General features: G+C 33.2%; 4 protein-coding genes across 4 annotated transcripts; all 4 read right to left on the reverse strand.

Moving 5' to 3' along the window:
* Positions 1-12,769: 12,769 nt before the first annotated feature.
* On the reverse strand, positions 12,770-14,505 carry LOC135958423 (nuclear pore complex protein DDB_G0274915-like). The gene is made up of 2 exons (XM_065509328.1): positions 14,443-14,505; positions 12,770-13,952 (listed from the first exon to the last, which is right to left on the reverse strand). Exons 1-2 carry the CDS (start codon positions 14,443-14,445, stop codon positions 12,945-12,947), a joined length of 1,011 nt encoding a protein of 336 aa, XP_065365400.1. The 5' UTR covers positions 14,446-14,505; the 3' UTR covers positions 12,770-12,944.
* Positions 14,506-17,312: 2,807 nt separating this feature from the next.
* On the reverse strand, positions 17,313-18,398 carry LOC135959044 (uncharacterized). The gene is made up of 2 exons (XM_065510042.1): positions 18,353-18,398; positions 17,313-18,091 (listed from the first exon to the last, which is right to left on the reverse strand). The coding sequence occupies exons 1-2, from the start codon at positions 18,353-18,355 to the stop codon at positions 17,336-17,338; spliced, it is 759 nt and encodes a 252-aa protein (XP_065366114.1). The 5' UTR covers positions 18,356-18,398; the 3' UTR covers positions 17,313-17,335.
* Positions 18,399-21,325: 2,927 nt separating this feature from the next.
* Positions 21,326-22,547, reverse strand: LOC135958164 (uncharacterized). Its single transcript, XM_065509038.1, has 2 exons — positions 22,447-22,547; positions 21,326-22,237 (listed from the first exon to the last, which is right to left on the reverse strand). Exons 1-2 carry the CDS (start codon positions 22,447-22,449, stop codon positions 21,389-21,391), a joined length of 852 nt encoding a protein of 283 aa, XP_065365110.1. The 5' UTR covers positions 22,450-22,547; the 3' UTR covers positions 21,326-21,388.
* A 2,312-nt stretch (positions 22,548-24,859) lies between these two features.
* Positions 24,860-26,353, reverse strand: LOC135957707 (uncharacterized). Its single transcript, XM_065508501.1, has 2 exons — positions 26,225-26,353; positions 24,860-25,867 (listed from the first exon to the last, which is right to left on the reverse strand). Exons 1-2 carry the CDS (start codon positions 26,225-26,227, stop codon positions 24,941-24,943), a joined length of 930 nt encoding a protein of 309 aa, XP_065364573.1. The 5' UTR covers positions 26,228-26,353; the 3' UTR covers positions 24,860-24,940.
* Positions 26,354-26,773: the final 420 nt, after the last annotated feature.

The raw sequence follows: 26,773 nt of genomic DNA on the forward strand, positions 1-26,773 counted from the left end.
TGCAGTACAAGAGACTAAGAGACACTAAAGTGACTATTGACATCATGCTATGTTACATGGGATATCAGTATACTTAAGCAAAAATAAAAATAAACTGTATGAGAATTATATCAACATAATTTGTAAAAAACCAGTTCGTACAAATTATTCACAAAACGTTTAAAGTGACTACACTCCAGATTACTTAGAGACACTTAAGTGTCAATTGTCTTCACGCTAGATTACTTGGGCTGTATAAAGTAACCAATTGTCTTCTCTCTGCACTACAAAGTGCACACACGTGTCAAATGACCAAAATATATGAAATGGAGTCAGCCGAGTGATACGACATTTGTGACAATTACTGTTTTTATGGGATACATTGACTACTTGCTTAACTGATGGGTAAGCTCTGCACTCTCACAATGATACATTAGAAAAGAATGTGGATGTGTTGTGGCGATTCCTGTGACGGCAAGATCGGCCCATTTGATTGCTTTTTACTTCTTTCTTTGAATTTTTGAAGTTACGTAAACAAAGTCTGTGGAAGCTTTCAAAAAGGATATCCGACGAAAATTCGATATCTTATCGTCAAAACTTCTCTCCAGAACGTTTGAAAATGCTTTAAAAAGAGTCCAAAAGTTCATCAACATAATCGTAATCATCTTTAAAAGGTAATAGGAAATATATGAAATTGCAAATAAACATTTAAATGTTTCAAAGTAAGAACATTGCATAATAAACTGCATTATTAACTTATTAGAATATCGTATAGTGTATAATGATTTAAATCATTCTTATTTCCAGTTCCAATACATTTCATGCAACATTATTCATGGTTCTAGTATATAAATACAATACAGAAGCTTTTCATATTTTGTTTACTTTTTTCTTAAATCTTGTTAGTCAAAATAACAGCTATTTTATTTATTGCTACAACTATTTTAATTTTATTTTATTTATGTTTTTGTTAATTCCTGAATATAAACAAAATATCTAGAAAGATTTGTTTCTATTCTTCTTTTCTTAATGTATATGTTTTGATTTATCTACTAGTTCTAAAAGTTTGTTCTTTATTTGTCAAACTAGTTGGATTGGTATAATTTAAAATATTTTTCATAAACAACTTAAATTTTTCATAATGCAGGGTGTTTTGCAAAACGTCCATTATTAAAGCTATTTATAAATTAAGTCATATTTTTTTACTTTTGGATACTTGTTAGCATTTATGTTTATGATTTTTAATGATTTTTTTTTTGTATTTTTCGTTTATACTGTTATTATTTCTTGTAGCTGTTTTAATTGTTTTGAAGAAGTGAGGTTGCTTTAATTTAATTTTAATGAAATTGATAATGTTAGGAACGAGGATTGTTAAGAAGGTTGGGTAAAAATTATCAGCTGTATACAACATGAAAAATCGTGTGCTAACTAGTGCCTAAAAAAATAAAATTGCACCGAGATATGATTCAGATATTCTGTATGAAGCATTGCATACATAGTCAGGTTCTATAGTAGCAATTATATTGAATATATTCGGTTATATAAAAGTAGTTTTCAGAATCAAATCCCTCACACCTTGACCAGATAGAAACAAACAAAGCTCGCTATAAAGTTCATAAAATAATACTAAGCAATGGCCTATAGTTCAGGCAGTTCATCTAAGATCGACGATCTCATGCCGATCGTTCGTATCATCTCTAACGTGGGACATTGGCATTATAAGTGTTTAGCAATCCACTTCTCTCTAGTTTTAATAATTTTACCAATTCATGTATGCCAAATTACATGTATCCATTTCGTTTCCCTCTAACTTTGCATAATTCAATTTCCACTTTTACTTTCAATTCTAGTAGCACCACCCTCGCATTTGTCAACTGGTTTTCAATACCTTTCTTTTTTCTGCAAAAAAGTGAGAGGTAAAATTATAAAATTGCTTTTAATAACACTTTTTTTAGGCATACTTAATTAATTTTTAAGTTGATTTACTGCATAAAAATTATTGAAAAAAAATAAATAAATAAATAAAAAATAAGAACAACAGTAAGTATTTACTTATCAACTATCTATCCATACTAGTATTTTTTGTTTTCAAAAGAAATTATACAATTTGTTTACGAATACTAAAAGAATCTATACAAATCACTTTCAATTAAACCAAATGCGGCTGATGTCACTAATCGAAATAAAATATTTTGCATAATTAAGTAATACCTTATGTTTGTTTTTGATATTAGTTTTATTTTGTTTTTAGAACAGGAATAGAGCGTCAATAAGTTTAGCCCCATAAGAAACTATATTTATTTAATACCTCCAAGAACCAGTCGTATTGCTAACAATTCAAATATTTTTTTTTTAATTGGAACGCCTTTGTTAAACGGTTGTGAAGAAAATGTTTTCCAAGATGGACTTAATCGCATATTAGTAGTCAAGTGAAGTAGGTGTCTATTCAATCTTAATATTTGCCTTTTGAGAAGTGAACAGATATTTTTAGATTTATAGATCCTGAATTGAAAATTATTAGCTCACTTTGTACAATATAATAAATTTTATTCATGAGATTGGGGAGATTTGTTTTGAACTTCCTTGTACAAGGTGGTCCAAAATATATCCCACTATCGGAATATGACTTCAACTCTCAGCTTTCTTATATTTGTACGGAATACACGTCGCCAAGCCATGAAATGTTACACGGAAGACTCGTGACTGTTTTAATAGGTACGATTTTCGGTCAATATTTTTATTAATCACGAACCCGCTGAGCATTCACAGAGAGCCATTACATCCACTCATACTTTTGATGGTTCACTCATACTGAATGATCCGCCATTAGAGACAAAAGTGTTAGCGGGCCTTATTTTAGCAAGTGCGAGGATTACTGTGTGAATTGTGCGATATATAAAAGGAATCAACGAGTTGTTATTGCTACAAATTAATAAATTCGGACTAGATGCCATTTGTTAGATACCAGCAGGACAATGGCAAATCTAAAGGATGCGTTCTTGATTTAGAGATTTTCAATATCCGATAAGATCACACAAAATGGACTCTGGAGGCTCTCAAAGATTGTATATTGGCATTTCCTACGATTAGTCAACCAGGATCGAAAAATAAAATGTTGATAATAATCGAGTTTTATTTAAGATATTTCGATATAATTTGGTACATATAATTTTTGCGGCCCAAGGACGAACTGGCTAAAATCGGTCCATTATTTCACCTAGCCCCCATACAAATGTCCAAATGTGGTTTTATGTAGGTATCTACAAAAGTATTGTTCCAAATAAGTTTTATATATACCGAATTCATGTCACCAAATTTTATTATGATCGGTCCATAATTAGTCATAACTCCCATATAAGACCCGTTTCCGTAAATCATTTGGAGTGCAGAGGTACCCGAACAAAAATAATTGATATTGTTAAAGAATTCTTCATGATGGCTGCATTAGTGGCTCATTCAGAATTAAAACTGAAGTGAGGCAATACCTCCTGGAAATTGTCACCAGGACAACATAATGAGAAGAACCTCGTGTAAACAGAGAGGAATAACTTGGGGATTCAACAGAAGGTAAACATCAGCACATATTTCAAAAAGAACCAAGATAAATATATTTAATTCCAGCATAAAATCATCTCCTCTTTGTGAATGTGAATCATTAAATACAGCGCAGATGGATGTTAACTCGCTACAGGTTTTCATAAAACTTCCAAAATCTCGTAAATGTCGAGATCCGAAAAAGAAAATGGAACGACAGTTGGAACGAAGTTATATAGTAGTGTATTCAATTAATCGGGTTTCTGGTTTAATCGGTTAATCGATCAAATAATTAATCGAGGTTCAGATTTATTCGGTTAATAATCGGTTAATTTAAAATTATTCGATTAACCGAATAATTTACATTTTTATTTAAAATTGAAAATACAACAACGAATTTTGTGTACATAAAACAGCAAATAAGGTATTTGAGATCATTTTTATAAACATATCGCCTATTTGCTGCAACAACGTCAAAACTCAAAGTCCATGTTTTATGAACTGAGTAATACAAAATATACACTGTTCTATAATATTTCATATAGTTTCATCAGTTTTCAAAAAAGTCAATTATTTTTTGTGTGTGAGAGTGTTTTTTTGTTGTAAACATCAAAATTAAAATTCATGTTTTCTAGTATATTTGATAAGTGAAAATTTGGTTAAATACAGATTAGAAAGATATTAACATCTACTGTTTATATTTCTGAAATCGCATGATTTGTTGCAAATTTATTTAAGAAATAGTAAAATGTCATAAAATATTCAAAGACGTTTTTCTCGAAACGACTTTTTTGAATTATGACGTTGTTGCAGCAAATGAGCGAAAAAAAAACTCTCTCGCTGATTGTATATGTTGGAGAAATCAAAAGCATGATAAAGAATATTGCTTTTTGGATTGTTTTAGATTTTTATTAATTTAATAGTTTCGTTTAGTTATGATAAAAGACTCATTTCAAAAAAAAGTTTTGTCTATACATGTAAATACAAAGAAAGTTTCAAATACATATATTAGGATGGGTCAATTTTTTTGACTACTAAGCGTATAGCAAATTCCTAATCTACGGAAAATTCTAAGAACTTTTCCAGAAGAAACCATGGTTCTAAAATCAAAATCGAGCTTCCGGTTTTTTACGAGAAGATTTGGAGTTCAAGACCTCTTTTGCTAGGAGACCTCGGGTATGTTCAATTTTAAAAATAATAATATTTCTTCGTTTGTGTTCCGATTTCAAAAAATTACATACATATATATCTTTTCGTCGTGTACTACATATAACACCTCGTAGCTATCAATTATATCTTATAGCGTAAGAGATATTGGCATTTGAATAATACATTTTTAACATTTTTACCCACCCTACTCCAGTTTTTTGATGACCGCGGTTTCAAATATTTTCCGATTTTCTCTATTTTTAATTTATAGGACTAACAAGAAATGTGTATATAACATAAAGAAAAAATTGATTAAAAATAATGACTGAGTCCAAAGTTATGCTTAAATTTCAAAAAATTTAAAAAGGCGATTTTTCGTTATTTTTTTGGGAAAAAGGTGCTTTTATTCTTTTTAAGTTATCTAAAAAAATTTCTAAGAAGATGTATAAAGAATATATAGCTACGAGATGTTTGCTATACGCTTTACCACGTTTTTTGGGCCCGAACAAATTGACCCACCCTAACATACATGTAAATTAAATATGTCAGTTGTTATACATACTCACTAATCATGTTTAAAAAATATCTAATTTTAATTTGAAATTTGTATTTGAATTGAAACGGAAAAATAAATACAAAAAAGTGCAAAAAAAAATTAATTTCGGTTAATCGACACAAATTAATCGGTTTATTTGTTATTTGAAAATCGGCAATTTCAAATTATTCGAACAGTTAACCGTCCAAAATTAATCGGTTAACCGATCAACGGTTAATCGTAATTTGTAATTTAGACAAAAGCACATAAGAGAATTTATGACAAAAAAATTTTTTTGATGAAAAAAAAAAAATCGGGTTAAAAAATATTTTTCATGATTTTGACCCATTGTAGGTCCAACTTACTATAGCCTTATATACGTAGCTGCAATGGACTTTGAAATATCTATCATTGGATATCCATATTGTCTATATTAATGACTTAGTAATCCAGATATATAAAAAGTAGGCGAAAAATCGAGGTTTTCCCGGTTGTTTCCTTATATCTCAGCCATTTGTGGGCCGATTTTGTCGATTTTAATTAGCAACCGAGCCGGAAGAATTCCTGACATATTGATGTATGAATCATGTATGTATGTTATTTAGGGGCTACGGAAAGTTGATTTCAACATACAGACGGACAGACGGACAGACGGATATGGCTATATCGACTTCGCTATCTATAACGTTCTAGATTATATATACTTTGTAGGGTGGCAAATGAAAAATGTAGAAATTACAAACGGAATGACAAACTTATATATACCCTTGCCCTAATGGTGAAGGGTATAAAAAACTGAGATATTATCTTATTTCGACTTAAGTTGTTTTGTCCAAACTCCATAGGTATATTTGATTCGGTACTTGTTTGAAGGACGACGTCAATTACATTAAAAGTATAAAAATTGTTTCTGCACGAAATTCTTTTTTGTGTACACTCTTTTACCATTAACAAAATCTGGTCACCTTAGGTTTTAATTTACTAATAAAATTAATATTTGTTTAGTTTTTTTTGGTATTGCATTTTTGGTTTGTTGAGCAAAATGTATGCCGTGAAGACAGCATTGTTTTGTTTGCAAATTGTTAACTTTATTTCGGTTGTTTCTATTGTATTTATTTAAACTATTTAAGTTAATTAAACTAGTTTATATTTAAGTTAAAATGGACATTTTTTCATAAGTTTATTCACCTCTATTGTGATTAATGCATAGAAAAAAAGAATTTTATATTAATATAAAATATAAAATACATTTATAATCGTTTTTTATATAAATTTGCATCAAACAGAGATAGTGTCATTTTGATATTTTGTATTAGATAAAATGTTTATATTATTATAAATGAATAAAATAAAGAATAAATATTATGAGTCATTTTAAGTTCAGTTGTTAAGTGAAATATTGATACTAAAGAATATGTTTAAAAGTAATAAGATAAATGAATTTTGTTAGCTTGCAGCAGTACCCAGTAAATGGCTACTATTCATACCATGCCACTCATTACTTAACTACTTCCAAATAATTACAATGGTACGTAGTACGAAGTCATCACAATCTATGTTTAGCAGTAATTTCATGTCATTGCCAAAGTTTAACCTAAAATTTTGAGTCGTATTTCTAAGAAATTATATAAAAATTGCAAGCAAATGCCGCAACTTTGTGGCACATAATAAAAAAGAGTAAAGTCTACAATTAACATGTTAAATTTGTCATTAAAAACAAATTCACAAACACCAGCCTCTCCCAAGATATATTTTTGTACAGCTCAAATAACACGCATTGTAATGACCCCATGATGAACATGCATATATCAACATCTTCTCCCGCACCACCAACATGATCAACATGTTATCACCTGAAAATATCTCAATACAATTGGGGTATTCACACGGTCTGCTATTAGTCATATTGTCATAATGTCCTATTATATAATAATAGTTGTTGTTGTTGTTGAGTTTTAAACAAAAAAAGTATTATTTTATGACAAAACAATAAACATATTTGGTCAATTCACAAGGTCTCTTATCATGTCATATTGTCATAATGTCCTAATATTTCACAATGGTTTTTATTGTTTTTCAAGTAAAAAGTGTTCTAAAATAATAGTACTCTGTATGCTATGTTTATTGTGTTATCGTAACCAACCAGTAGAGACCTTCGCCGAATGCCTAAGTATCGGTTAAGCCGAGCTGCCGAGTCGAGATATATTAAGACATTATGACAATATGACTAATAAAAGACCTTGTGAATTGACCAATTGTTACGTTTTAACCTTTTCAAAACGTTTGGTTTATTTCCTTTAATAATAAACCGGATACTTTTGATTGCAAATAAAAGCCGTTTAGTAGTTTGAAAATTGTAACAACTCTTTATTTATTTAAAATGTACAACAACAGAATTAAGTAGTCACTCAATGTTTTTTATACACGTTTATAAATTCGCAGAAATACAGGCACACTTTATTATGTACACGAATTCACTTGAAAAACACAGCACTCAGCTGATGTTTGTTCGAAAAGCGTCTCTGATAAAACTGACTCACGACTGCAACCTCTGCCACTATTTATAACACTGCATTACCATCTAGAGAGCTCTATTTATACAATGTTCTTTAACTGAATATTCGAATTTGAATATACGGTCGCAGCAAACAGCGTTGCCAACTTACGATCAATGGTCAACTGAAAGCTTTTATTTAATAATGCCCACAGACATGTTACAGTTTGCTATTACAGCACTGTTATTTGAAAGCATTATGCTACTTTTAAATCAGCCCTTAAAATCGTTATATTTGAATTCAAGAACAATTTAGTAACAATATGTATATAGTTCAAATAGTCTTATTAGTTTAGAACTTTTTTGTTGGAAACACAACAATTATTTGACTAAACTATCATAATATATTAGGACATTATGACAATATGACTAAATAGTAGACCGTGTGAATACTCCAAATATTTTGTATCTTGTGTGGTGTCGCTTGTATCTGGCTGTCTGTAGTTTTTTCTTTCAATTAGAGGCCGCTTTTGTTGCACACCTTAATTTTTGGTGTTAGAAGTTTTGTGATTTTTTTAAGATGAAAAAAAAAACAACAAATTGCTTCAACATTTATTTCATCTTAATTCTTTCATACTTTTGATTTCTTGCTAAAAAAAAAAAACAAAAATTATAAAAAATATATAATATTGCAAAAAAAAGCAAATATTAAAAATGAGGCCGAAGTAATAAGCTACTTAATTTGTTTTTTATTTTTTATTATTTCTGTAAATTTTATCTTTGTTGGATTTTGGCTTTTGTCGTATCATTTTCTGATGTTGACTTTGCGTTTGAGTCTCTGTGCGTATGTTTTTTTCTTTCTTAACAGATGAAGTCAATAAACAGCAGGTAAAAAAGAGCATTTAGCGAAAATTTGCATTTACAGCCACAGAACAGTGGGTTGTGCAGTGCACTCACCAAAAAAATGTTTCTCACGCAAAAGTATATCAAAAAAAAGTAACATTATCGGTATGTCTATGAAAAATGTTACACTGCTCGAAGATAGTAAATTAATTACTCTGCTCAATCTGTGGTTACAGTTATCAATTATCTAATTTTGGGCTGCAAGATAGCAGATACCGATATGAAAATGCAATATAACTTGTTCAACTGGATTAACGAGGCTTAACAAATTCAAGTCCCCAAAATAAAGTACTGTCTCCATGTCTATAATGTGGTTAGGGTCCTCATGATAACTACCACTACATGTTCTGATAGCTTTTTTATATCAGTTTCACATTATTCGGTCATTGTCCGATCAAAAGTGTTATTACAGGAGAGATTAATTCAGGTATGGCTTTTTATTCCCGTTTCACAGTCCTAACAAAGTATATTCCAAGTTTTATGATCTTATGAAATTCTAGACCATTTCAGTTGTAGAAAATTTGACAACTTAAGAAATTGTATTCCTTAAGTTGTCAACAATTTCTGTTTAGCGGTAAATATTTATTATTAAAACTAAAATACAAAATTGGAAAATGCGAAACCTTTCGACAGCAACAAGAGCTGATTTGCAAAAAATAGGAAGAGAAGAGCATGTGACACTCCGGTGTATCGAAGCAGTGGGCAGGACCACAAGAAGATATCGGACGATATCGAAACCTTTGAAAATTTTTCTCTGCACCCGTCCTGCTTTTGAAGGAATTGTGATACGAGTATTTTGGGTGGAACACTCCTCAAAAAAATTGACTGGAGGACCCTAAGAAACTTTGTTGAAGAAACCGAGTTCATTAGTAGAACTCAGAACTTGAACATCGACTTAAATTGATAGTTAATTTACATCGACATATCTGTTCTTAAAGAATTATCCACTTTGAAAGTGATTCATTTAAAATGTTATACCATCAGACATACAGCGATATAAAAATATTCCACTGAAAGACTAGTTCATGGCTTCCAAAAACGTTGATTAAACATGTGATCGTGAGAAGACAATAGTTTTAATTTTAAACTATTCATTTTAGTTTGGCAAACTTGACATAGAATCTAATAAAAACCTAAATTTATTTATGTTGAATGGGAAGTTCCTTTTATCGTACACTGTGATTTTGTATGATTTAGTTGGCTTTGCAGTTACTTTTAATAATTACATAGAATATCTAATAGACTCAAGTGGATACAAATCTAGTGAAAGCATTTTTCTTCAAGTTTCTTTAATGTTTATACCAACACTCTGAAAATTCCTCTTTAAAGAGGAAGAAGAGGATGGTTGCTAGATTTTGCAGCAACCATTCTTACATTTGAGTAATAAGGAGTTCCATAAATCTTACTTTTATAAATACTACAGGTCGGATTAAATGTAAATAGAACCGTAAACAGTATTGAGCCTTTGAATCAATACATAGTATTAACAGGAAATAATCGAGAGGTATCAAACCTCCATTTCTTGAAATCAAGTTATCGCCAAATGTTGATTTCAATAAATCGATGGCTACGGTCACAGCCATCCTGTTGAAACCACATCTTGCCCAGATCAGTGTCAATCATATTTTCAAACAAAAAATCATTGATCATGGTGTGGTAACGATCTCCATTGACCGTAACGTACACCAAACGATGCATTTTCCTGGATGTACTGAAGTCTGCAGGGTCTGTTGTGGATGGTCTCACTCCAAATGAACCTCAAACAATTTTGTAATAAAACAGTTGCCCGAATCGATAATACCTTGAATTGCTGTGGTACTAGGGATCCCCCAACATTCATATAGCTTAACAAGGGATGATATGGAACTCTCAATTCAATCATAATCTGATTCTCTCCGATTTATATTGTAAAAATATTATGGATAAGTGAAACGATCATATTCAATTTTATAAGTAAAGAAGTAATGAGTAAGATTTGCAAATGACAGAGTAACTCTCGTATAAAATAAAAAAATTAACTAAATCCTAGGATATTTCGGAAGTCTGGAATACATCTCCATGAACTCGTATCAAACAATCGGAAGAAGTATTAAAGCTATCAGTTTTTGATATCTGTGTAAAATTTACTCAAAGTTACAATTTAAAATTGGGTGTATGACTTAAAAATGCGGGCTTTACAATAGATGGCGTATCTTTTAAACGCGGTTTTTGTTTTTAATAACTTATATGTCATTTTGAAGGCTACATATCTGTGATTTATTCCCGCAATATACGGAAAGTTTTGCTTTATTTTTTAACCTAAGCTCTTGGTAAATGTGTTCCATAGGTTTCAACGTGCGACAGATGTTTCACAGGCCAGTAAACAAAGTTTGAAGACCATGAAATGGAGCTTGCAAAATCATTGGGAGCTACTCAATCAGCAGTTTCGAAACGTTTGCGAGCAGCAGGATTCATCCAAAAGCAGGGAAATTGGCTACCATATGAATTCAAGCCGAGAGACATTGAAAGAAGATTTTGTATGTCTGAAATGCTGCTTGAACGCTATTAAATCATTTTTGCCCCTAATCATTTCATACGATGATAAATGGATCCATTACGATAATCCAAAGCGTAATAGATAGTATGTGAATCACGGCCAATTTAGAGTATCTGTACTGAATGCAATTGATTCGTTTGAAGCGAGCATTTTCCGAAAATCATAACAACGCTAGGCACATATTGCAATAACTGTTAAAAACTATTTAGAAAGAAGTGGTTGGGAGGTTTTGCCTCAACCGCCTTATTGTCCAGACCTTGCCCCGCCAGAATAATATTTGTTTCGATCGATGCGTTCTCTTTGGCATACGCTTCACTTTGGATAAGAGTATTCGATATTGGCTTGATTCGTTCTTGGCATCAAAAGGTGAGCAGTTCTTTAGTTCTTAAAGTTTGAAAATCCCGAATTATCTCTACAATCCACCACCAGTTACTGCATATAGAATACAGTTTCCTATGCTCTATACGGCAAAACCAAACTTTATTTTTCAGTTGTTTTAAAATACGTACCAAAACACTTCATTTCAGTTTCATTATTTAATCTGTTTGAAGATTTTTGCTTTTTTTTAATATTGTTCGTCATAAACCACTGTGAGTTGTAGTTTTTTAGCGGGAATACATGCATTTAATGTTACTGATACTCAATGAAAGTGCATCCATAAATTGTATCTTAAATATTTTGTCACTTTCTTTAAAGAAAAACAAGTCAACTTTTGTGTGTTTTTTTATGTCAAGCAAGTGACACTAAGCCGTCTGGTTAATATACTACGAATTAGTTGGCTTTCAAAAAAGGAGTACAATATTATGATTCTGGTTAGATTTGAGATGATAAATATAATATCTACTGAATTAAGAAAGTATTGACGCAAACTAATTTATACGAAATTTTGAATGACTAAGTGCTAAAGATGTAATAAGTCTAAAGAAGTTGATTAATAAATGAAAGTCTGATTAAAAGAAGATTTCCATAAAACAAAGCTAGAGCATTTCATATGATACATATGATCTATATTATCCAATTTTATTAAATTCCCAATCAAAAATTTTAGTATAACCCCAATAAAACACTCGACCAAACAGTCTCAACTTTTCCTTGTAGGGTATAAAAGTGCATAAAAGTCAATAGTCTGTAAAGTTTTGTGTAATCATTATATGAATTGGTATAAAAGAAAGTGGACTTACATTGTGCAAAATTAGTGTAGATTCATATTTTGCAATATAAAGTTAAAGTTAAATTAAAATAAAAGGTAAATTGCTGTAGTCTCATTAAAACCATATTGGAAATTTTATAATCTCAACTAACGAATTTTAAATATCTGCAGCATGGGTGAACTATTTTACACGGTTTTAATAAAAATCTTATTACTATGGCTAATCAGCTTGCCAGCGTCTACACAAGCCAGCATAAAGCCAATGTCAAACGAAATTGACACAAACAGGGGTGAAAAAGTCTATGTACAGACTTCGGATTTAGTGGTAAGAGAAAAGAGCGGTATACCCTTGATATATCATTTCATCACCGATTATCCACATCCACATGTGCCCACCAACAACTACATAAAACCCTGGGAAATGGTGGCCTCTAAATCGATACGAGTTAAAAATTTGGAGGGAGAAAACAGTCGTATTTTGAAAAAGAATAATATTTTGTATTTAGCTAAAGCCAATGAATCGCAGGAGAATAATAACAGCTAAGAAATAATAATAAAAAAAAGAAAAATTATTTATTTAATATTGTCTAGAATTTGTTTTATTATCAGAGTTTTTGGTTTTCAGTTTTCAGTTAACATTTGAAAATGTCTTTCATTTTCAAGTTTAGTATACATAACCACCGTCAGCAGCGTATTGGGTCTCAACACCAGAGGCAGCAGCTTGTGGAGCAGAGAAGCTGGAATCGGTGAAGGAGGTGGAGTAAGAGGGAGCCGAGTAAGAAGCGGCAGCCTCAGGGGCAGAGTAGCTGGAACCAGCAGAGAAGCTAGTAGTTTCGGGGGCAACGAAGGAAGCAGCACCTACGGGAGCAGAGAAGCTGGAGCCGGAATCGGAAGAGAATGAACCGCGGCTGCTGAAACTGGCAGAGTTGTCAGGAGCAGAGTATTGGGTGGTGGTGAAGGTGGATGCAGCTTCAGGGGCAGAGTAGCTGGACTCAGATTTGTAGGTGGAGCCAGATTGGAAAGAGCTAGCAGGTGCTTTGTATTCAGCAGTCTTGAAGGTAGAGAAAGAAGCAGCGGCTTCAGGAGCAGAGTAGCTGGAGCCAGAGTTGAAAGAGCTGGTAGCGGGTGCTTGGTATTCAGTAGTCTTGGAAGAGGTGAAAGAAGCTGCGGCTTCAGGAGCAGAGTAGCTGGAGCCAGCGTTGAAGGAGCTGGTAGCGGGAGCTTGGTATTCAGTAGTCTTGGAAGAAGTGAATGAAGCAGCGGCTTCAGGAGCGGAGTAGCTGGAGCCAGCGTTGAAGGAGCTGGTAGCGGGAGCTTGGTATTCAGTAGTCTTGGAAGAGGTGAAAGAAGCAGCGGCTTCAGGAGCAGAGTAGCTGGAGCCAGCATTGAAAGAGCCGGAATCGGATGAGATGTCACTGCGGCTGCTGAAGCTGGCAGAGGTATCAGGGGCGGAGTATTGGCTGGTAGTGAAAGTGGATGAAGCTACAGGGGCAGAGTAGCTGGAACCAGATTTGAAAGAACCAGTGTTGGAGCCGAAGCTGGCAGGAGCCGATTCGTAATGTTGATGAGTGCTGCTGGCAGCACCATGGGGTGGCAAGTAAGATCTGTCCAAGTGGCTGACATCGGCGGCAGCCAAGGCAACAGCGGCAAACAATACGGCGGCGAAGAATTTCTGCAATAGAAAGAGAAGGGGAATAAATATTAATGATTCTGTAAAATCTAGGAGAGCTCTCTTGTTATTGAAGAGAGGCAGACATTAGGCAGTCTAGGTTTCTTTAAGAAATGCAATATTTTTGGAGCTAATGCTATTTTTAGCACAAGCTTTCTATTGTGTCGAGCTTTTTATGAGAAATTTATTATTCTATCGCCAGAGTCTGTGTCAAATCTCTTGAGTTGTGGGAAGGTTTTGATGAGACTTTTATTTTAGAAGTATTGTTTGATAAAAATTCAGAGTTCAGAGTCACTGATCTAATTTACTATTAAAAAGAGCATATTTTATTTGATTTCACTTAGTTTTGCTTCAATTTGAGAAGTTATTTTAAAAGTAGACACAATTTTTTTATGTTATAAAGAGGTTCAGGATTATTTTAGTGTATTTATTTTATTTTTATCCTTAAAACTAATAGAATGTAGATATGCCAATAATTCTAAAATTCACCAACCATTTTTGTTAACTGAAGTATTATTTTTCTAGAATGAAACTACTGATACTGATTTGACAATTGTTTATCTATTGATATTTATACTAATTTTTTTTAGAATATCTATAAAAAGCATTCTAATTCTCAAATCAAATAATCACTGCATAACAAATATTTTTCTCTATTTACTACTTTATGATGCGTCTATAGACCAATATTTTTATTTTTGGGTAAATTCAACAAAAACTTGCTCTATTAAAGTTCTCTTTCACTGTCTGAGCAAACAAAATAGATAGATAACAACTTTTTCTTCTATTTTATGTAAATTTTTTAACCAAAAAAAAAATAGAATAGACTGTGTTTGAGATATGTTTGCATATATAATTGCAATCAATCTAATCGGAAACCGGAATTTGTTTAATTCCAAAAAATTATTAAAAAAAAAACTGCAAACAATTTGTTTAGTTATTTAGTTGTTATTGATTTGTGGTTAAAACAAAATAAACCAGGGACTTTTGGTAAACAAAAATGTTGCAAAGAGTTGGAGTTGGAAAAAATAAGACATCCTTACAAATTGTGGCAACTTTCTTTAATAGATGTTTCGCCAAACTTTTGTCGGTTATTGTCTGAAATTTTTTAGAATTAACCTTCAAGCTTTCATCAGATGTTTGTCAGAAAAATGTTAAATATTTTCAGAATTTCTTTAGAAAATTGTCATTGCCAAGTAATCTTAAAAGAACATATGACCTCATTTACAGGTGATATCCAAATCAAAGGGCGAAATTGTTGAAGAATAACTAAATCACACTCTTAAAAACGATATGACTATAATCGTCAGCAGTGGTCATACAACTTTTGTGTCTACAATTTATGAATGGGAAAGACCAAATATTTGGAATGATAGAAATTAGATCTTGTCTATTGAAGTTTATTAAACATTTACCAAAGAATGTGACTCAGCTTATTGCTGACAACGCAGTGATCAGAATAAGAGCCACTTAATTGTTCATTGTTATCAATGAAATATGAACATGTAATTCATTACTCTAAAACACCCAAAAGATTTTAATGAAATGTGTATCGGGCATCCAAGAAGAATGACCCACTTTGAGAAAAATGCCCATGTAATTTCTTATACAAAGAACACCTCAAGAATGAGCAGCTACTCCCCCAACTTCTTGGCAGGAATACCTCCAAACAACTAAAGTACATGCAATTCAAGAAAGTCAAGAAAAATCGTTGCTATGTACTTTCAATTCATGATTGTTTCAAAGCTCTTCCCATTGCAAAAAACGGGACTACCTGAAATCAAGTGGGAAGGGGAGAATGAGAAGAATGAATGAGTCTGATGATGAAATCTGACAATGGCGACTGAACAATGTACTAAAGAAATTATGGTGTATTTAAATATTTTTATAAAAGACTGAGATCGCAAAGGGTATTTAAAGTGCTTATTTAATAAACAAGATATATTCTACAACATTTCCAATTGCATTTCACAAATTTCTAATTCAAATTCAGAAATATAATTGGAAATTACTGAAATACAAATAGACCCAATTAGATTTAACATATGAGGCCGGATCAAAAACTCCGTGAGTGTTTGAAGGAAACACAGGTTTTTGAATAAAAATTTATTTTATTTATCGCAATATCGCTTTCCGCCGAGCCATTTCTTCAGGTTTGGAAATAAGAAATAGTCACTCGGGGCTAAATCCGGTGAATAGGGCGGATGAGGGAGCAACTCATAGTCTAATTCATGGATTTTTACCATGGAAAATGCACGTATGTGCACGATTGCGTTTGTGGTCGATTTTCAGTAAACGTGGCAGCCATCTTGCAGAGAGCATTGTCATACCCAAGAGATCATTCAAAATTGAAACCACTGAGCCATAAGAGATGCCTATGGCTTTACAATCTCTCACACTCTCAATCTCCGATCGGCCAACAACATATCGTGAATTTGTTCAATTGTTTCGGATTTAGAAACTTCAACTGGGCATTCAAAAAGATCGGCATCTTCCGGGTTTGTACTGTCACAACGAAATTCAGTAAATCACTTTTTACTATTGAAATTGATGGTGTAGAGTTCTCATAGTATTTATAACCTTAGCCTTGGTTTGTTGATGGTTTTATTCCACAAAAAATAATGCTTAATGAGCACACGAAATTCACTCTTTTCCATTTTCTCCTCAAGTCACATGGTAGTCTGCTATCAATGCCCGAGTTTATTTTCCCCATATTTAAAGATTCTTCACTTAAACTCTTTGTGCTCTTGGCCACAGTGGAGTAACGTCAATTTCGGTCAAGTGGCCCAAATACATCTGAATGGATAAATAAACAAAATTTGTATTTCTGTAATACAGAGAACTCAAACATCATTCATAGAGAGCCTCTCAAAGTTTCAGCAAGGTGCTTATTTTTTTTAAGGACTCCGAGGATAACGCGATTACTGTAAGACATTATTAGTAGCTTGACAAATTGGTGAATTGTGGAGGATAATTGGATTCATCTGTGGCAACTAAACATATCGCTCGCGTGACTATGAAATTTTTGATGGATTTGAGTCGCCTAATGTCTGTAAGTGATTTCAATTTCACCTATTTTGACCGTTCCAAACTTCTTTCTTTGATGTATTAAGAAGATATGCGAACAAGCATCAGACTGTGAAAACGAATATTATTTATTAGAAACTTCTTACTTACTAAAAATTCATTGTTTTAAAAAATATTTGAACATATGATTTGCAATGTCAAAGTCATGCATCCCAAAACTTCTTCAGTAGATGAATGTAACCATTTAATGAATGTTTTTTTGGGATTTGAATCTTATAAATTGGAGGATAATTTAATAAATAAAATAAAAATCTTTTACTTATTAAATTGCTTTATTGACGTTTTTAGATTTTCAAAATTTAGTAGACATAACCACCATTAGGAGCATATTGGGTATCGACACCAGAGGCAGCAGCTTGTGGAGCAGAGAAGCTGGAATCGGTGAAAGAGGTGGAGTAAGATGGAGCAGTGTGAGAAGCAGCTGATTCGGGAGCAGAGTAGCTGGAACCTGTAGAGAAGCTGGTGGTTTCGGGAGCAGTAAAACTGGTGTCAGATTTGAAAGAGCTAGAAGCGGGAGCTTTGTATTCAGTAGTTTTGAAGGTATTGAAAGAAGCAGCAGTTTCAGGAGCAGAGTAGCTGGAGTCAGATTTGAAGGAGCTGGAAGCGGGAGCTTTGTATTCGGTAGTCTTGGATGAGCTGAAGGAAGCTGCAGATTCGGGAGCAGAGTAGCTGGAACCAGACTTGAAGGAGCTGGAAGCAGGAGCTTTGTATTCACTGGTCTTGGAAGAGGTGAAGGAAGCTGCACTATCGGGAGCAGAGAAGCTGGAGCCAGATTTGTCAGAGCTGGAGTCAGAAGAGAAACGGCTGCTGAAACTGGCAGCACTGTCTGGAGCAGAGTATTGCTTGGAGGTGAAAGATGATGCAGCTGCAGGAGCAGAGTAGCTGGATTCAGATTTGAAGGTATCAGTGCTGGAACTAAAGCTTGAAGGAGCCGATTCGTATTGTTCATGAGTACTGCTGGCAGCTGCTTGAGGTGGCAAGTAATTTCTGTTCAAGTGGCTGACATCGGCGGCAGCCAAGGCAACGACGGCGAACAAAACAGCGACGAAGAATTTCTGTAATAAAGAAAACAATGTTAATGATTTTTAGGAAAGATCTCTAAATAGAAGTATTCCAGTAATCAATTTGTTTGATGTTAATTTAAAAGTAGTCATAATTTATTAAAGGTCTTATTCATAAACAATTTTTAAATTTAACAAACGTTTTAAAATCAAATTTAGTATGGACATTTTGATTTAAAATTTATTTATGAATACGGGAGTTATCCTTTAAAATACTTGAAAGTCCATACAACAACATTTCTTAAATTTACTAACCATTTTTATTATTAGAAGTATGGTTAGCTAAATTGGAACTACTGATACTGATTTAGCAATTGTTATTCTATTGATATTTATACTATTTTTTGAAAACATTCTAATTTTCGTACTACAAATGTTCTTCTCTATTTTGTAATTTCACTTGCTGAAGTCCATTATTTTGATTTAGATAAATTAACAAAAAAAAACTTGCTCCATTAAGCTTTTCGTAGATTTGTGTCTTTCACTATTTGATCGAAAACTTTAATAACAACTTTTTCTTTTACTACTTAAATATAATTTGGTAATTTGTCAAAGAATTAAAAATGCATCACTTTTGCTTATTAAGTCATTAATTTGTAATTAATACAAAATAACCCAGCGACATTTGACAAGAATATTTGCATATACTGGGATGTTTCAAATAGAATGTATGTATTTTGAAAGTTAAGAATTAAAATTGCTATTAATTGATATGTTTAACACAAACAATTCATTGGGCTTTTATTTTTTTAATTAGAATTTGATGATTTATGCTATTAATTTTGTGAGAGATGCAACAATTAATTGATTAAATAAACTTCATCTTTAGTTCTATCTGTGTAGAGAAAATAGAGTCATGCCTTGACTTCACTTTTAATTTACCACTAGAACAGTTCAGTTCGGACATAAATGTAGCTAGAGTTGCCCAACTATATGATAACCTACAACGAGTGTATGAGCATAAATAGTTTTCTTTTAAAATGTTTTCTTTAAAACATTTTGAAGACCAAGAGTTGGGGAAATTATTAAATGAATATTGTTGTCTAACTCAACAAGAGCTTGTAACATCATTAGGAGCTACTGGAGCTGTAATTTCTGCGACCAGCAGAATTAACCCAAAAGCTGGGAAATTGGGTACTATACGAATTGAAACTGAGAGACCTTGAAAGACGATTTTGTAAGTCCGAAATGATTCTTGAATTCTATTTAAGGAAATCATTTTTGCACCGAATCATTACTTCTGATGAAAAATGGATCCCTGTCAGCCATCCGAATCACCACCAAAGCAAATATCCATGGCGCTAAGGTAATGCTCTATTTCTAGTGGGACCAAAATTGTCCTACCTAAATTAGAATGAAGTGGATGGGAAGTTTTGACTCATCCGCTTTATAGTCCAGACCTTGCCCCGTCCTATCGATGATGAACGCTCTCTCTGGGATACACTTCACTTTGGAACAGAGTATCCGATATTGGCTTGATACGTTCTTGAACTCAAAACATGAGCATTTCTTTTGGCTCGGAATCCATATATGAGAAAAGGTCATAGCTAACAATGTTTCAAAATAAAAGCTAGAAATTTTAAAAATCCCCCATTTTTAAGTCATAGACCCAATATATTGTAATTGGATTATTATGAAATACAATTGGAAAAATCTGAAATTCAATTGGAAATTTCTAAAATATATTTAAATACTTCTGAAGTACTAATTGGAAATGGTGTAGATCTAACATACGAGGACGAGGACTGACTTTTCCAATTGAAATACAGGTTTTTTGATAAATAAAATAGCTTTATTTTCCAACTTAGTCTCCTTTGGGCTTACATAGTCCAAAGATTCTCCAATTTTGTTATCCCTTCCAAACAATGAGATTTGTCGAAGTCATTAATATAGGTATTTTTTGGAAATGATTTTACCATTGGAGTCAAATTGCTTTCCGGTGAGCCATTTTTTCAGTTTTGGAAATAAGAAATAGTCACTCGGAGCTAAATCCGGAGAATAGACCGGTTGAGAAAGCAATTCGTAGTCTAATTCATGGATTTTTGCCATGGAAAATGCACGTTTGTGATCGATTGTGAGCAAACGTAGCACCCATCTTGTGGAAAGTTTACTCATACCCAAGTGATCATTCAAAATTGAAACCACTGAGCCATGTGAGACGCCTATGGTTTATAATCTTTCGCACTCTCAATCTCCGATAGGCCAACACCATATCGTTGTTTTTTCCAATTGTTTCGGGTGTAGAGACTTTAACTGGGCATCCAGGACGTTTGGCATCTTCCGTGTTTGTTCGGCCACAACGAAATTTCATAAAACACTTTCTTACCATTGAAATTGATGGTGCATAGTTTCCATAGTATTTATAACCCTAGCCTTCGTTTGTTGATGGTTTTATTCTGCAAAAACTAATGCTTAATGAGCACAAGAAATTCAGTCTTTTCCATTTTTTCCTCAATTCACGCGGTATACTGCTATTAATGGCTGTCAAACACAAACTATATGACGCAGCTTGTTCATGTTTTGACAGGATTCGCCCGACTTCGTATTTTATTAAAATTTAACTTTGAGTTTATTTTTCCCATGTTTAAAGATTTTTCACTTAAACCCTTTGTGCTCTTAGCTCCAGTGGAGTAACATCAATTTCGGTCAATAGGCCCACTTTCTTCTGAATGGATACCTACACAAAATTTGTATTTCTGTAATACAGAGAACTCAAACATCATTCACAGAGAGTCTCTCAAAGTTTCAGCATGGTGGTCCTTTTACGCCAGAGGTGTCAGCAGGAATTATTTTTTTCAAGGACACTGAGGATAACGCGATTACTGTAAGACAGAATAATTATAAGCAGTTTTGAAAATTGGAGAATAGGGGAGGATAATTGAATTTATGTGTGGCAACTAAAAACATCGCTCGCGTGACTATTGAATTTTTGATGTATGTGTATCGCTTAATGTCTGTAAGTGATTTGCAAGTTCACCTATTTTGACCGCTCCTAACTTCTTTCATTGATGTATTAAAAAGACATGCGAACAAGTATCAGACTATGAAAACGAATATTATTTATTAGAAACTTCTTACTTACTAAAAATTCATTGTTTTAAAGAATATTTGAACATATGATTAGCAATGTCAAAGTCATCCATCCCAAAACTTCTTCAGTAGATGAATGTAATCATTTAATGAATGTTTATTTGGGATTTGAATCAGATAATTTGGAGGATAATTTAATAAATAAAATAAAAATCGTTTACATATTAAAATGCTTTATTGTCGTTTTTAGATTTTCAAAATTTAGTAGACATAACCACCATTAGGAGCGTATTGGGTATCAACACCAGAGGCAGCAGCTTGTGGAGCAGAGAAGCTGGAATCGGTGAAAGAGGTGGAGTAAGATGGAGCTGCGTGAGAAGCTGCTGTCTCGGGGGCAGAGTAGCTGGAACCAGTAGAGAAGCTGGTGGTTTCGGGAGCAGTGAAACTGGAGTCAGATTTGAAAGAGCTAGAAGCGGGAGCTTTGTATTCAGTAGTCTTGAAGGTATTGAAAGAAGCAGCAGTTTCAGGAGCAGAGTAGCTGGAATCAGATTTGAAAGAGCTGGAAGCGGGAGCTTTGTATTCGGTAGTCTTTGATGAGCTGAAGGAAGCTGCAGATTCGGGAGCAGAGTAGCTGGAGCCAGATTTGAAGGAGCTGGAAGCGGGAGCTTTGTATTCAGTAGTCTTGAAGGAATTGAAAGAAGCGGCACTTTCAGGAGCAGAGTATCTGGAACCAGACTTGAAGGAGCTGGAAGCAGGAGCCTTGTATTCACTGGTCTTGGAAGAGGTGAAGGAAGCTGCACTATCGGGAGCAGAGAAGCTGGAGCCAGATTTGTCAGAGCTGGAGTCAGAAGAGAAACGGCTGCTGAAACTGGCAGCACTGTCTGGAGCAGAGTATTGCTTGGAGGTGAAAGATGATGCAGCTACAGGAGCAGAGTAGCTGGAGCCAGATTTGAAAGCATCAGTGCTTGAACCAAAGCTTGATGGAGCCGATTCGTAATGTTCATGAGTGCTGCTGGCAGCTCCTTGGGGTGGCAAGTAATTTCTGTTCAAGTGGCTGACATCGGCGGCAGCCAAGGCAACGACGGCGAATAAAACAGCGACGAAGAATTTCTGTAATAAAGAAAAACAAATATTAATGTTTTTATGATTTTTAGAAAAAATCTCTAAATGGAAGCATTCCAGTAATGAATTTATTTGATATTAATTTAAAAGTAGTCATAATTGTTATAACAATATTTGTTTATATTGTGCAAATTCCAAAATTAATTTATTTTATCCCTTAAAATATTTAAATGTCCATATTTCCTCGATTTACTAACCATTTTGATTATAAGAAGTATGGTTAGCTAGATTGGAACTACTGATACTGATTTAGCAATTGTTATTCTATTGATATTTATACTATTTTTTGAAAACATTCTAATTTTCGTATTAAAAATGTTCTTCTCCATTTTGTAATTGCACTTGCTGATGTCCATTATTTTGATTTAGATAAATTAACAAAAAAAACTTGCTCCATTAAGCTTTTCGTAGATTTGTGTCTTTCACTATTCGACCCAAAAAATTAATAACAACTTTTTCTTTTACTATTTAACTTTTTGTGTTAATTTGTCAAATAATTAAATATGCATCACATTTGCTTATTAAGTCATTAATTTGTAATTAATACAGAATAACCCAGCAACATTTGTCAAGAATATTTGTTTTTTTTAATTAAAGCTTGAAATTGAATTTAATTCGTAAGTTTTACACAAACAAATCATTGGGATATTATTTTTTTACTTATGATTTAATGATTAATGTTATCAAATTTGTGAGAGATGCAAAAAGTAATTGATTAAATAACTTCATTATTAAAACTCATCTTTGGTTCTATCTGTGTAGAAAAAACAGAGCCATGCATTGACTTCACTTTTAATTTACCACTAGAACAGTTTAGTTCGGATATAAATGTTGCAAAAGTCGCTATTCAACATCAATTTGTACTTGTAGTTTATTTTGCCCCAGGGAGTTTAGGACTACACCATGTACACATAGTCATCCTAGAACAAATTTATATGTGATCTCTGACTAATTATGGATCGATCGTCAAAAAAATTTGGTAGCATCCCAGCAGTTTGAAAAGTGCCAATTGGAAACCTTGCACTAGCTATATTACTACTTCTACAACTAACTAGTTCGATGTGGCTGCTAAAGTGGTAGTTAAATGATTATCATTTGCACTACATTTCACCAGCATATTCAGTAATAAACAATAGTCAGATATTTGTCTTTAGTTTTTGAAAATAAATTCAAGAAAAATAAAATCTTCTAAAACATACCACTTCGATGGCCACATGTAATGCTGAATGTGGCCGTTTGTGTTTTCATTTTCAGTGATGATGTAGAAAATGCAAAAAATAGAGAGTAGACTCACATGTTATTCTTAATAACAATTAGAGAGCAGTACAAATAAGAGCTCTGTGGTTTAGTGGTTAGAGCATTTGACTAGAAAACGAGAGGTTATGTGTTCAACCCCGCTCTCAGAAAATTTTATTTTTTCTTTTTTTCTCAAATGCTGGAGTATTTTCACTATTGAATTTAATAGTGAAGTGTTATGCAGAGTGTGCCAATTGGCCACTTGCAATGACATCCCCGTGTTAAATTCACCAGTCAATAACGTTGCGAGTGGGTTGAAAATTCACTAGTAGTAGTTCTTAGTGGTCAACGAATTCGACGTAGCGGAACTAGTGCAATGAACTGCAGGGCATTTTAGCTTAAGATTCACATGTACACGTTTTTGCATATGTGTTAGTTACATCTGTAAACGCTTATAACTCTTAAAAAACTGAACTAATTTCAACAAAATATATATTCTGCACTTCTGTGAATAAATCCCTTTAAAATGGTATATTTCTTGCCCAAATTGAATGTATAATGTGAGCGTAAAAGGGGTCTAAAAAAATTAATGCCTATTAATATTATGATTTAGAATAAAGTTTTGCCTCATCCACTTTATAGTCCAGATCTTGCCCCGTTCGACTTCTACTAGATTTTATCGATGCAGCACGCTCTCTCTGCGATACGCTTAACTTTGGAACAGAGTATCCGAAATTGGCTTGATTCATTCTTGGCCTCAAAAGATGAGCAGTTATTTTGGCTCGGAATCCATTTGTTGCCAGAAAGATGGGAAAAGGTCATTGCTAACAATGGCCAATACTGTCAATAAATTTATACAAATGTTTCAAAATACAAACTAAAAATGTTAAAACATCCCGGATTTTTAAGTATGCACCCAATTCTATTAGCAATACTAATAGGAATTTCTGAAATATAAATAGAAAATTCTAAAATCCGAATGGAAATACAACTAAAAATGGTATAGATCGAAAAGATAGTAATGTATTCTGTATATAGTTTGCAAAAGTAAACTTTATCATTAGAATCCCATTTCCAATTTTTGGGATGTTTTTCCGAATAGTATAAACTAATTTAATGAAAACAAAATATAAAAATTAAGGACGTATTTTTCGAGATACCTTTCTTCACAAAAGCTTAAATATATTTTTTCAAATACTAATTTAAACATAAATAAATTTCAATTATCTATTGTCCCATTCTGAATTATATACATGTTTTTAATCGTGCAATAGCTCATATTTAAGTGTAATATTTGGATAATGGAAGATACATATATTTTTTTAGAGATTTTACGTTTTTTTCCAGCATAAAGATCAAGAAAAATATCCAACATTAACTTTCAAATTAAATGCATTTATTAACATATTTATATATTTTTAGAAATTGCTTTATTATCGTTTTCGATTTTCAAATTTAGTAGACATAACCGCCATTAGGAGCGTATTGGGTATCAACACCAGAGGCAGCAGCTTGAGGAGCAGAGAAGCTGGAGTCGGTGAAAGAGGTGGAGTATGAAGGAGCAGAGTATGAGGCGGCAGTCTCGGGGGCAGAGTAGCTGGAACCAGATTTGAAAGAGCTGGAGTCATCTGAGAATCGGCTGCTGAAACTGGTAGAGCTGTCAGGAGCAGAGAATTGGTTGGAGGTGAAAGAGGATGCAGCTTCAGGAGCAGAGTAGCTGGAGTCAGATTTGAAGGAGCTGGTAGCGGGAGCTTTGTATTCAGTAGTCTTGAAAGAAGAGAAAGAAGCAGCAGTTTCGGGAGCAGAGTAGCTGGAGTCAGATTTGAAAGAGCTGGAAGCGGGAGCTTTGTATTCAGTGGTCTTGAAAGAAGAGAAAGATGCAGCAGTTTCGGGAGCAGAGTAACTGGAGCCAGATTTGAAAGAGCTGGAAGCGGGAGCTTTGTATTCAGTGGTCTTGAAGGTATTGAAAGAAGCGGCACTTTCTGGAGCAGAGTAGCTGGAGCCAGATTTGAAAGAGCTGGTGGCGGGAGCCTTGTATTCAGCAGTCTTGGAAGAGGTGAAGGAAGCTGCACTATCGGGAGCAGAGAAGCTGGAGCCAGAGTTGTCTGAGCTTGAGTCAGAAGAGAAACGGCTGCTGAAAGTGCCAGCGCTGTCGGGAGCAGAGTATTGTTTGGAGGTGAAAGAGGATGCTGCAGCAGGAGCAGAGTAGCTGGATTCAGATTTGAAGGTATCAGTGCTGGAACTAAAGCTTGAAGGAGCCGATTCGTAATGTTCATGAGTGGTGCTGGCAGCACCATGGGGTGGCAAGTAATTTCTGTTCAAGTGGCTGACATCGGCGGCAGCCAAGGCAACGACGGAGAACAAGACAGCGGCGAAGAATTTCTATAAAAAAGAAAACCAAAGGTTATATTCAGGAGAGATTTTTTTTTTTATTTTTGAAACACTTTTGAGTTAAGGTAGAATTTATTTGTATGACTTTTTTTAAATTAAAGATATTGTGGAGGAGTTTAGGAAGTAATATTTCAAATAGGGTTTTGAAATTGTGTTTTCCACTTTTTGTAAGTTTTCCAGTAATTAAATGGAACACATTTTGTTTGATTTCGTTTGTTTTTTTCACTTTTAGATGTTTTTTTATCACACAATTTAATTAATTTTTTAAGATTCCCAAAAAATATTTGTTTAGTTTATTTTATACTCCAAAACATTTTACTATATAGCCAAATTTTAAAATTCACTAACCATTTTGATTTGAGGAAGTATTGATTTCTAGAATGAAACTACTGATACTGATTTACCAATTGTTATTCTCTTGATATTTATACTACTTTTGCAGAGTATATTCCAATGACATTCTATTTTCCAAATTTAGATATACAAAATAATGTATTTGTACTTGTTGATGTGTCTTTATTACTGATGTGTACATTATTTTTATTAAAGTAAATTTAAAAAAGAACTCGATCCATTAAAGTTCCCCAATATTCGAATCTTTCACTATTTATCACAGCAAAACAAAAAATGATAACAACTTTTTCTTCTACTTTTAAAAAAATGTTTATGTTAATTATTCACTAACAAATATATAAAACAAACAGTATTTTGGCTAAGTTTGCATACCTAATTGCAATCAATCTAATCGGCAAACCGGAATTTGTTGAAATCCTAAAATTATTTTAAAGATGCAAACGTTTTTTTTTTATTTAATTATTGATTTTCAATTAATGCTACATAACCCAGCGACATTTATTAAGAACTTTTGCATTTATTGGATATATTTGCATGATAATT

Source organism: Calliphora vicina, chromosome 4 (genome assembly GCF_958450345.1).
Source record: "Calliphora vicina chromosome 4, idCalVici1.1, whole genome shotgun sequence".
NCBI lineage: Eukaryota > Metazoa > Arthropoda > Insecta > Diptera > Calliphoridae > Calliphora > Calliphora vicina.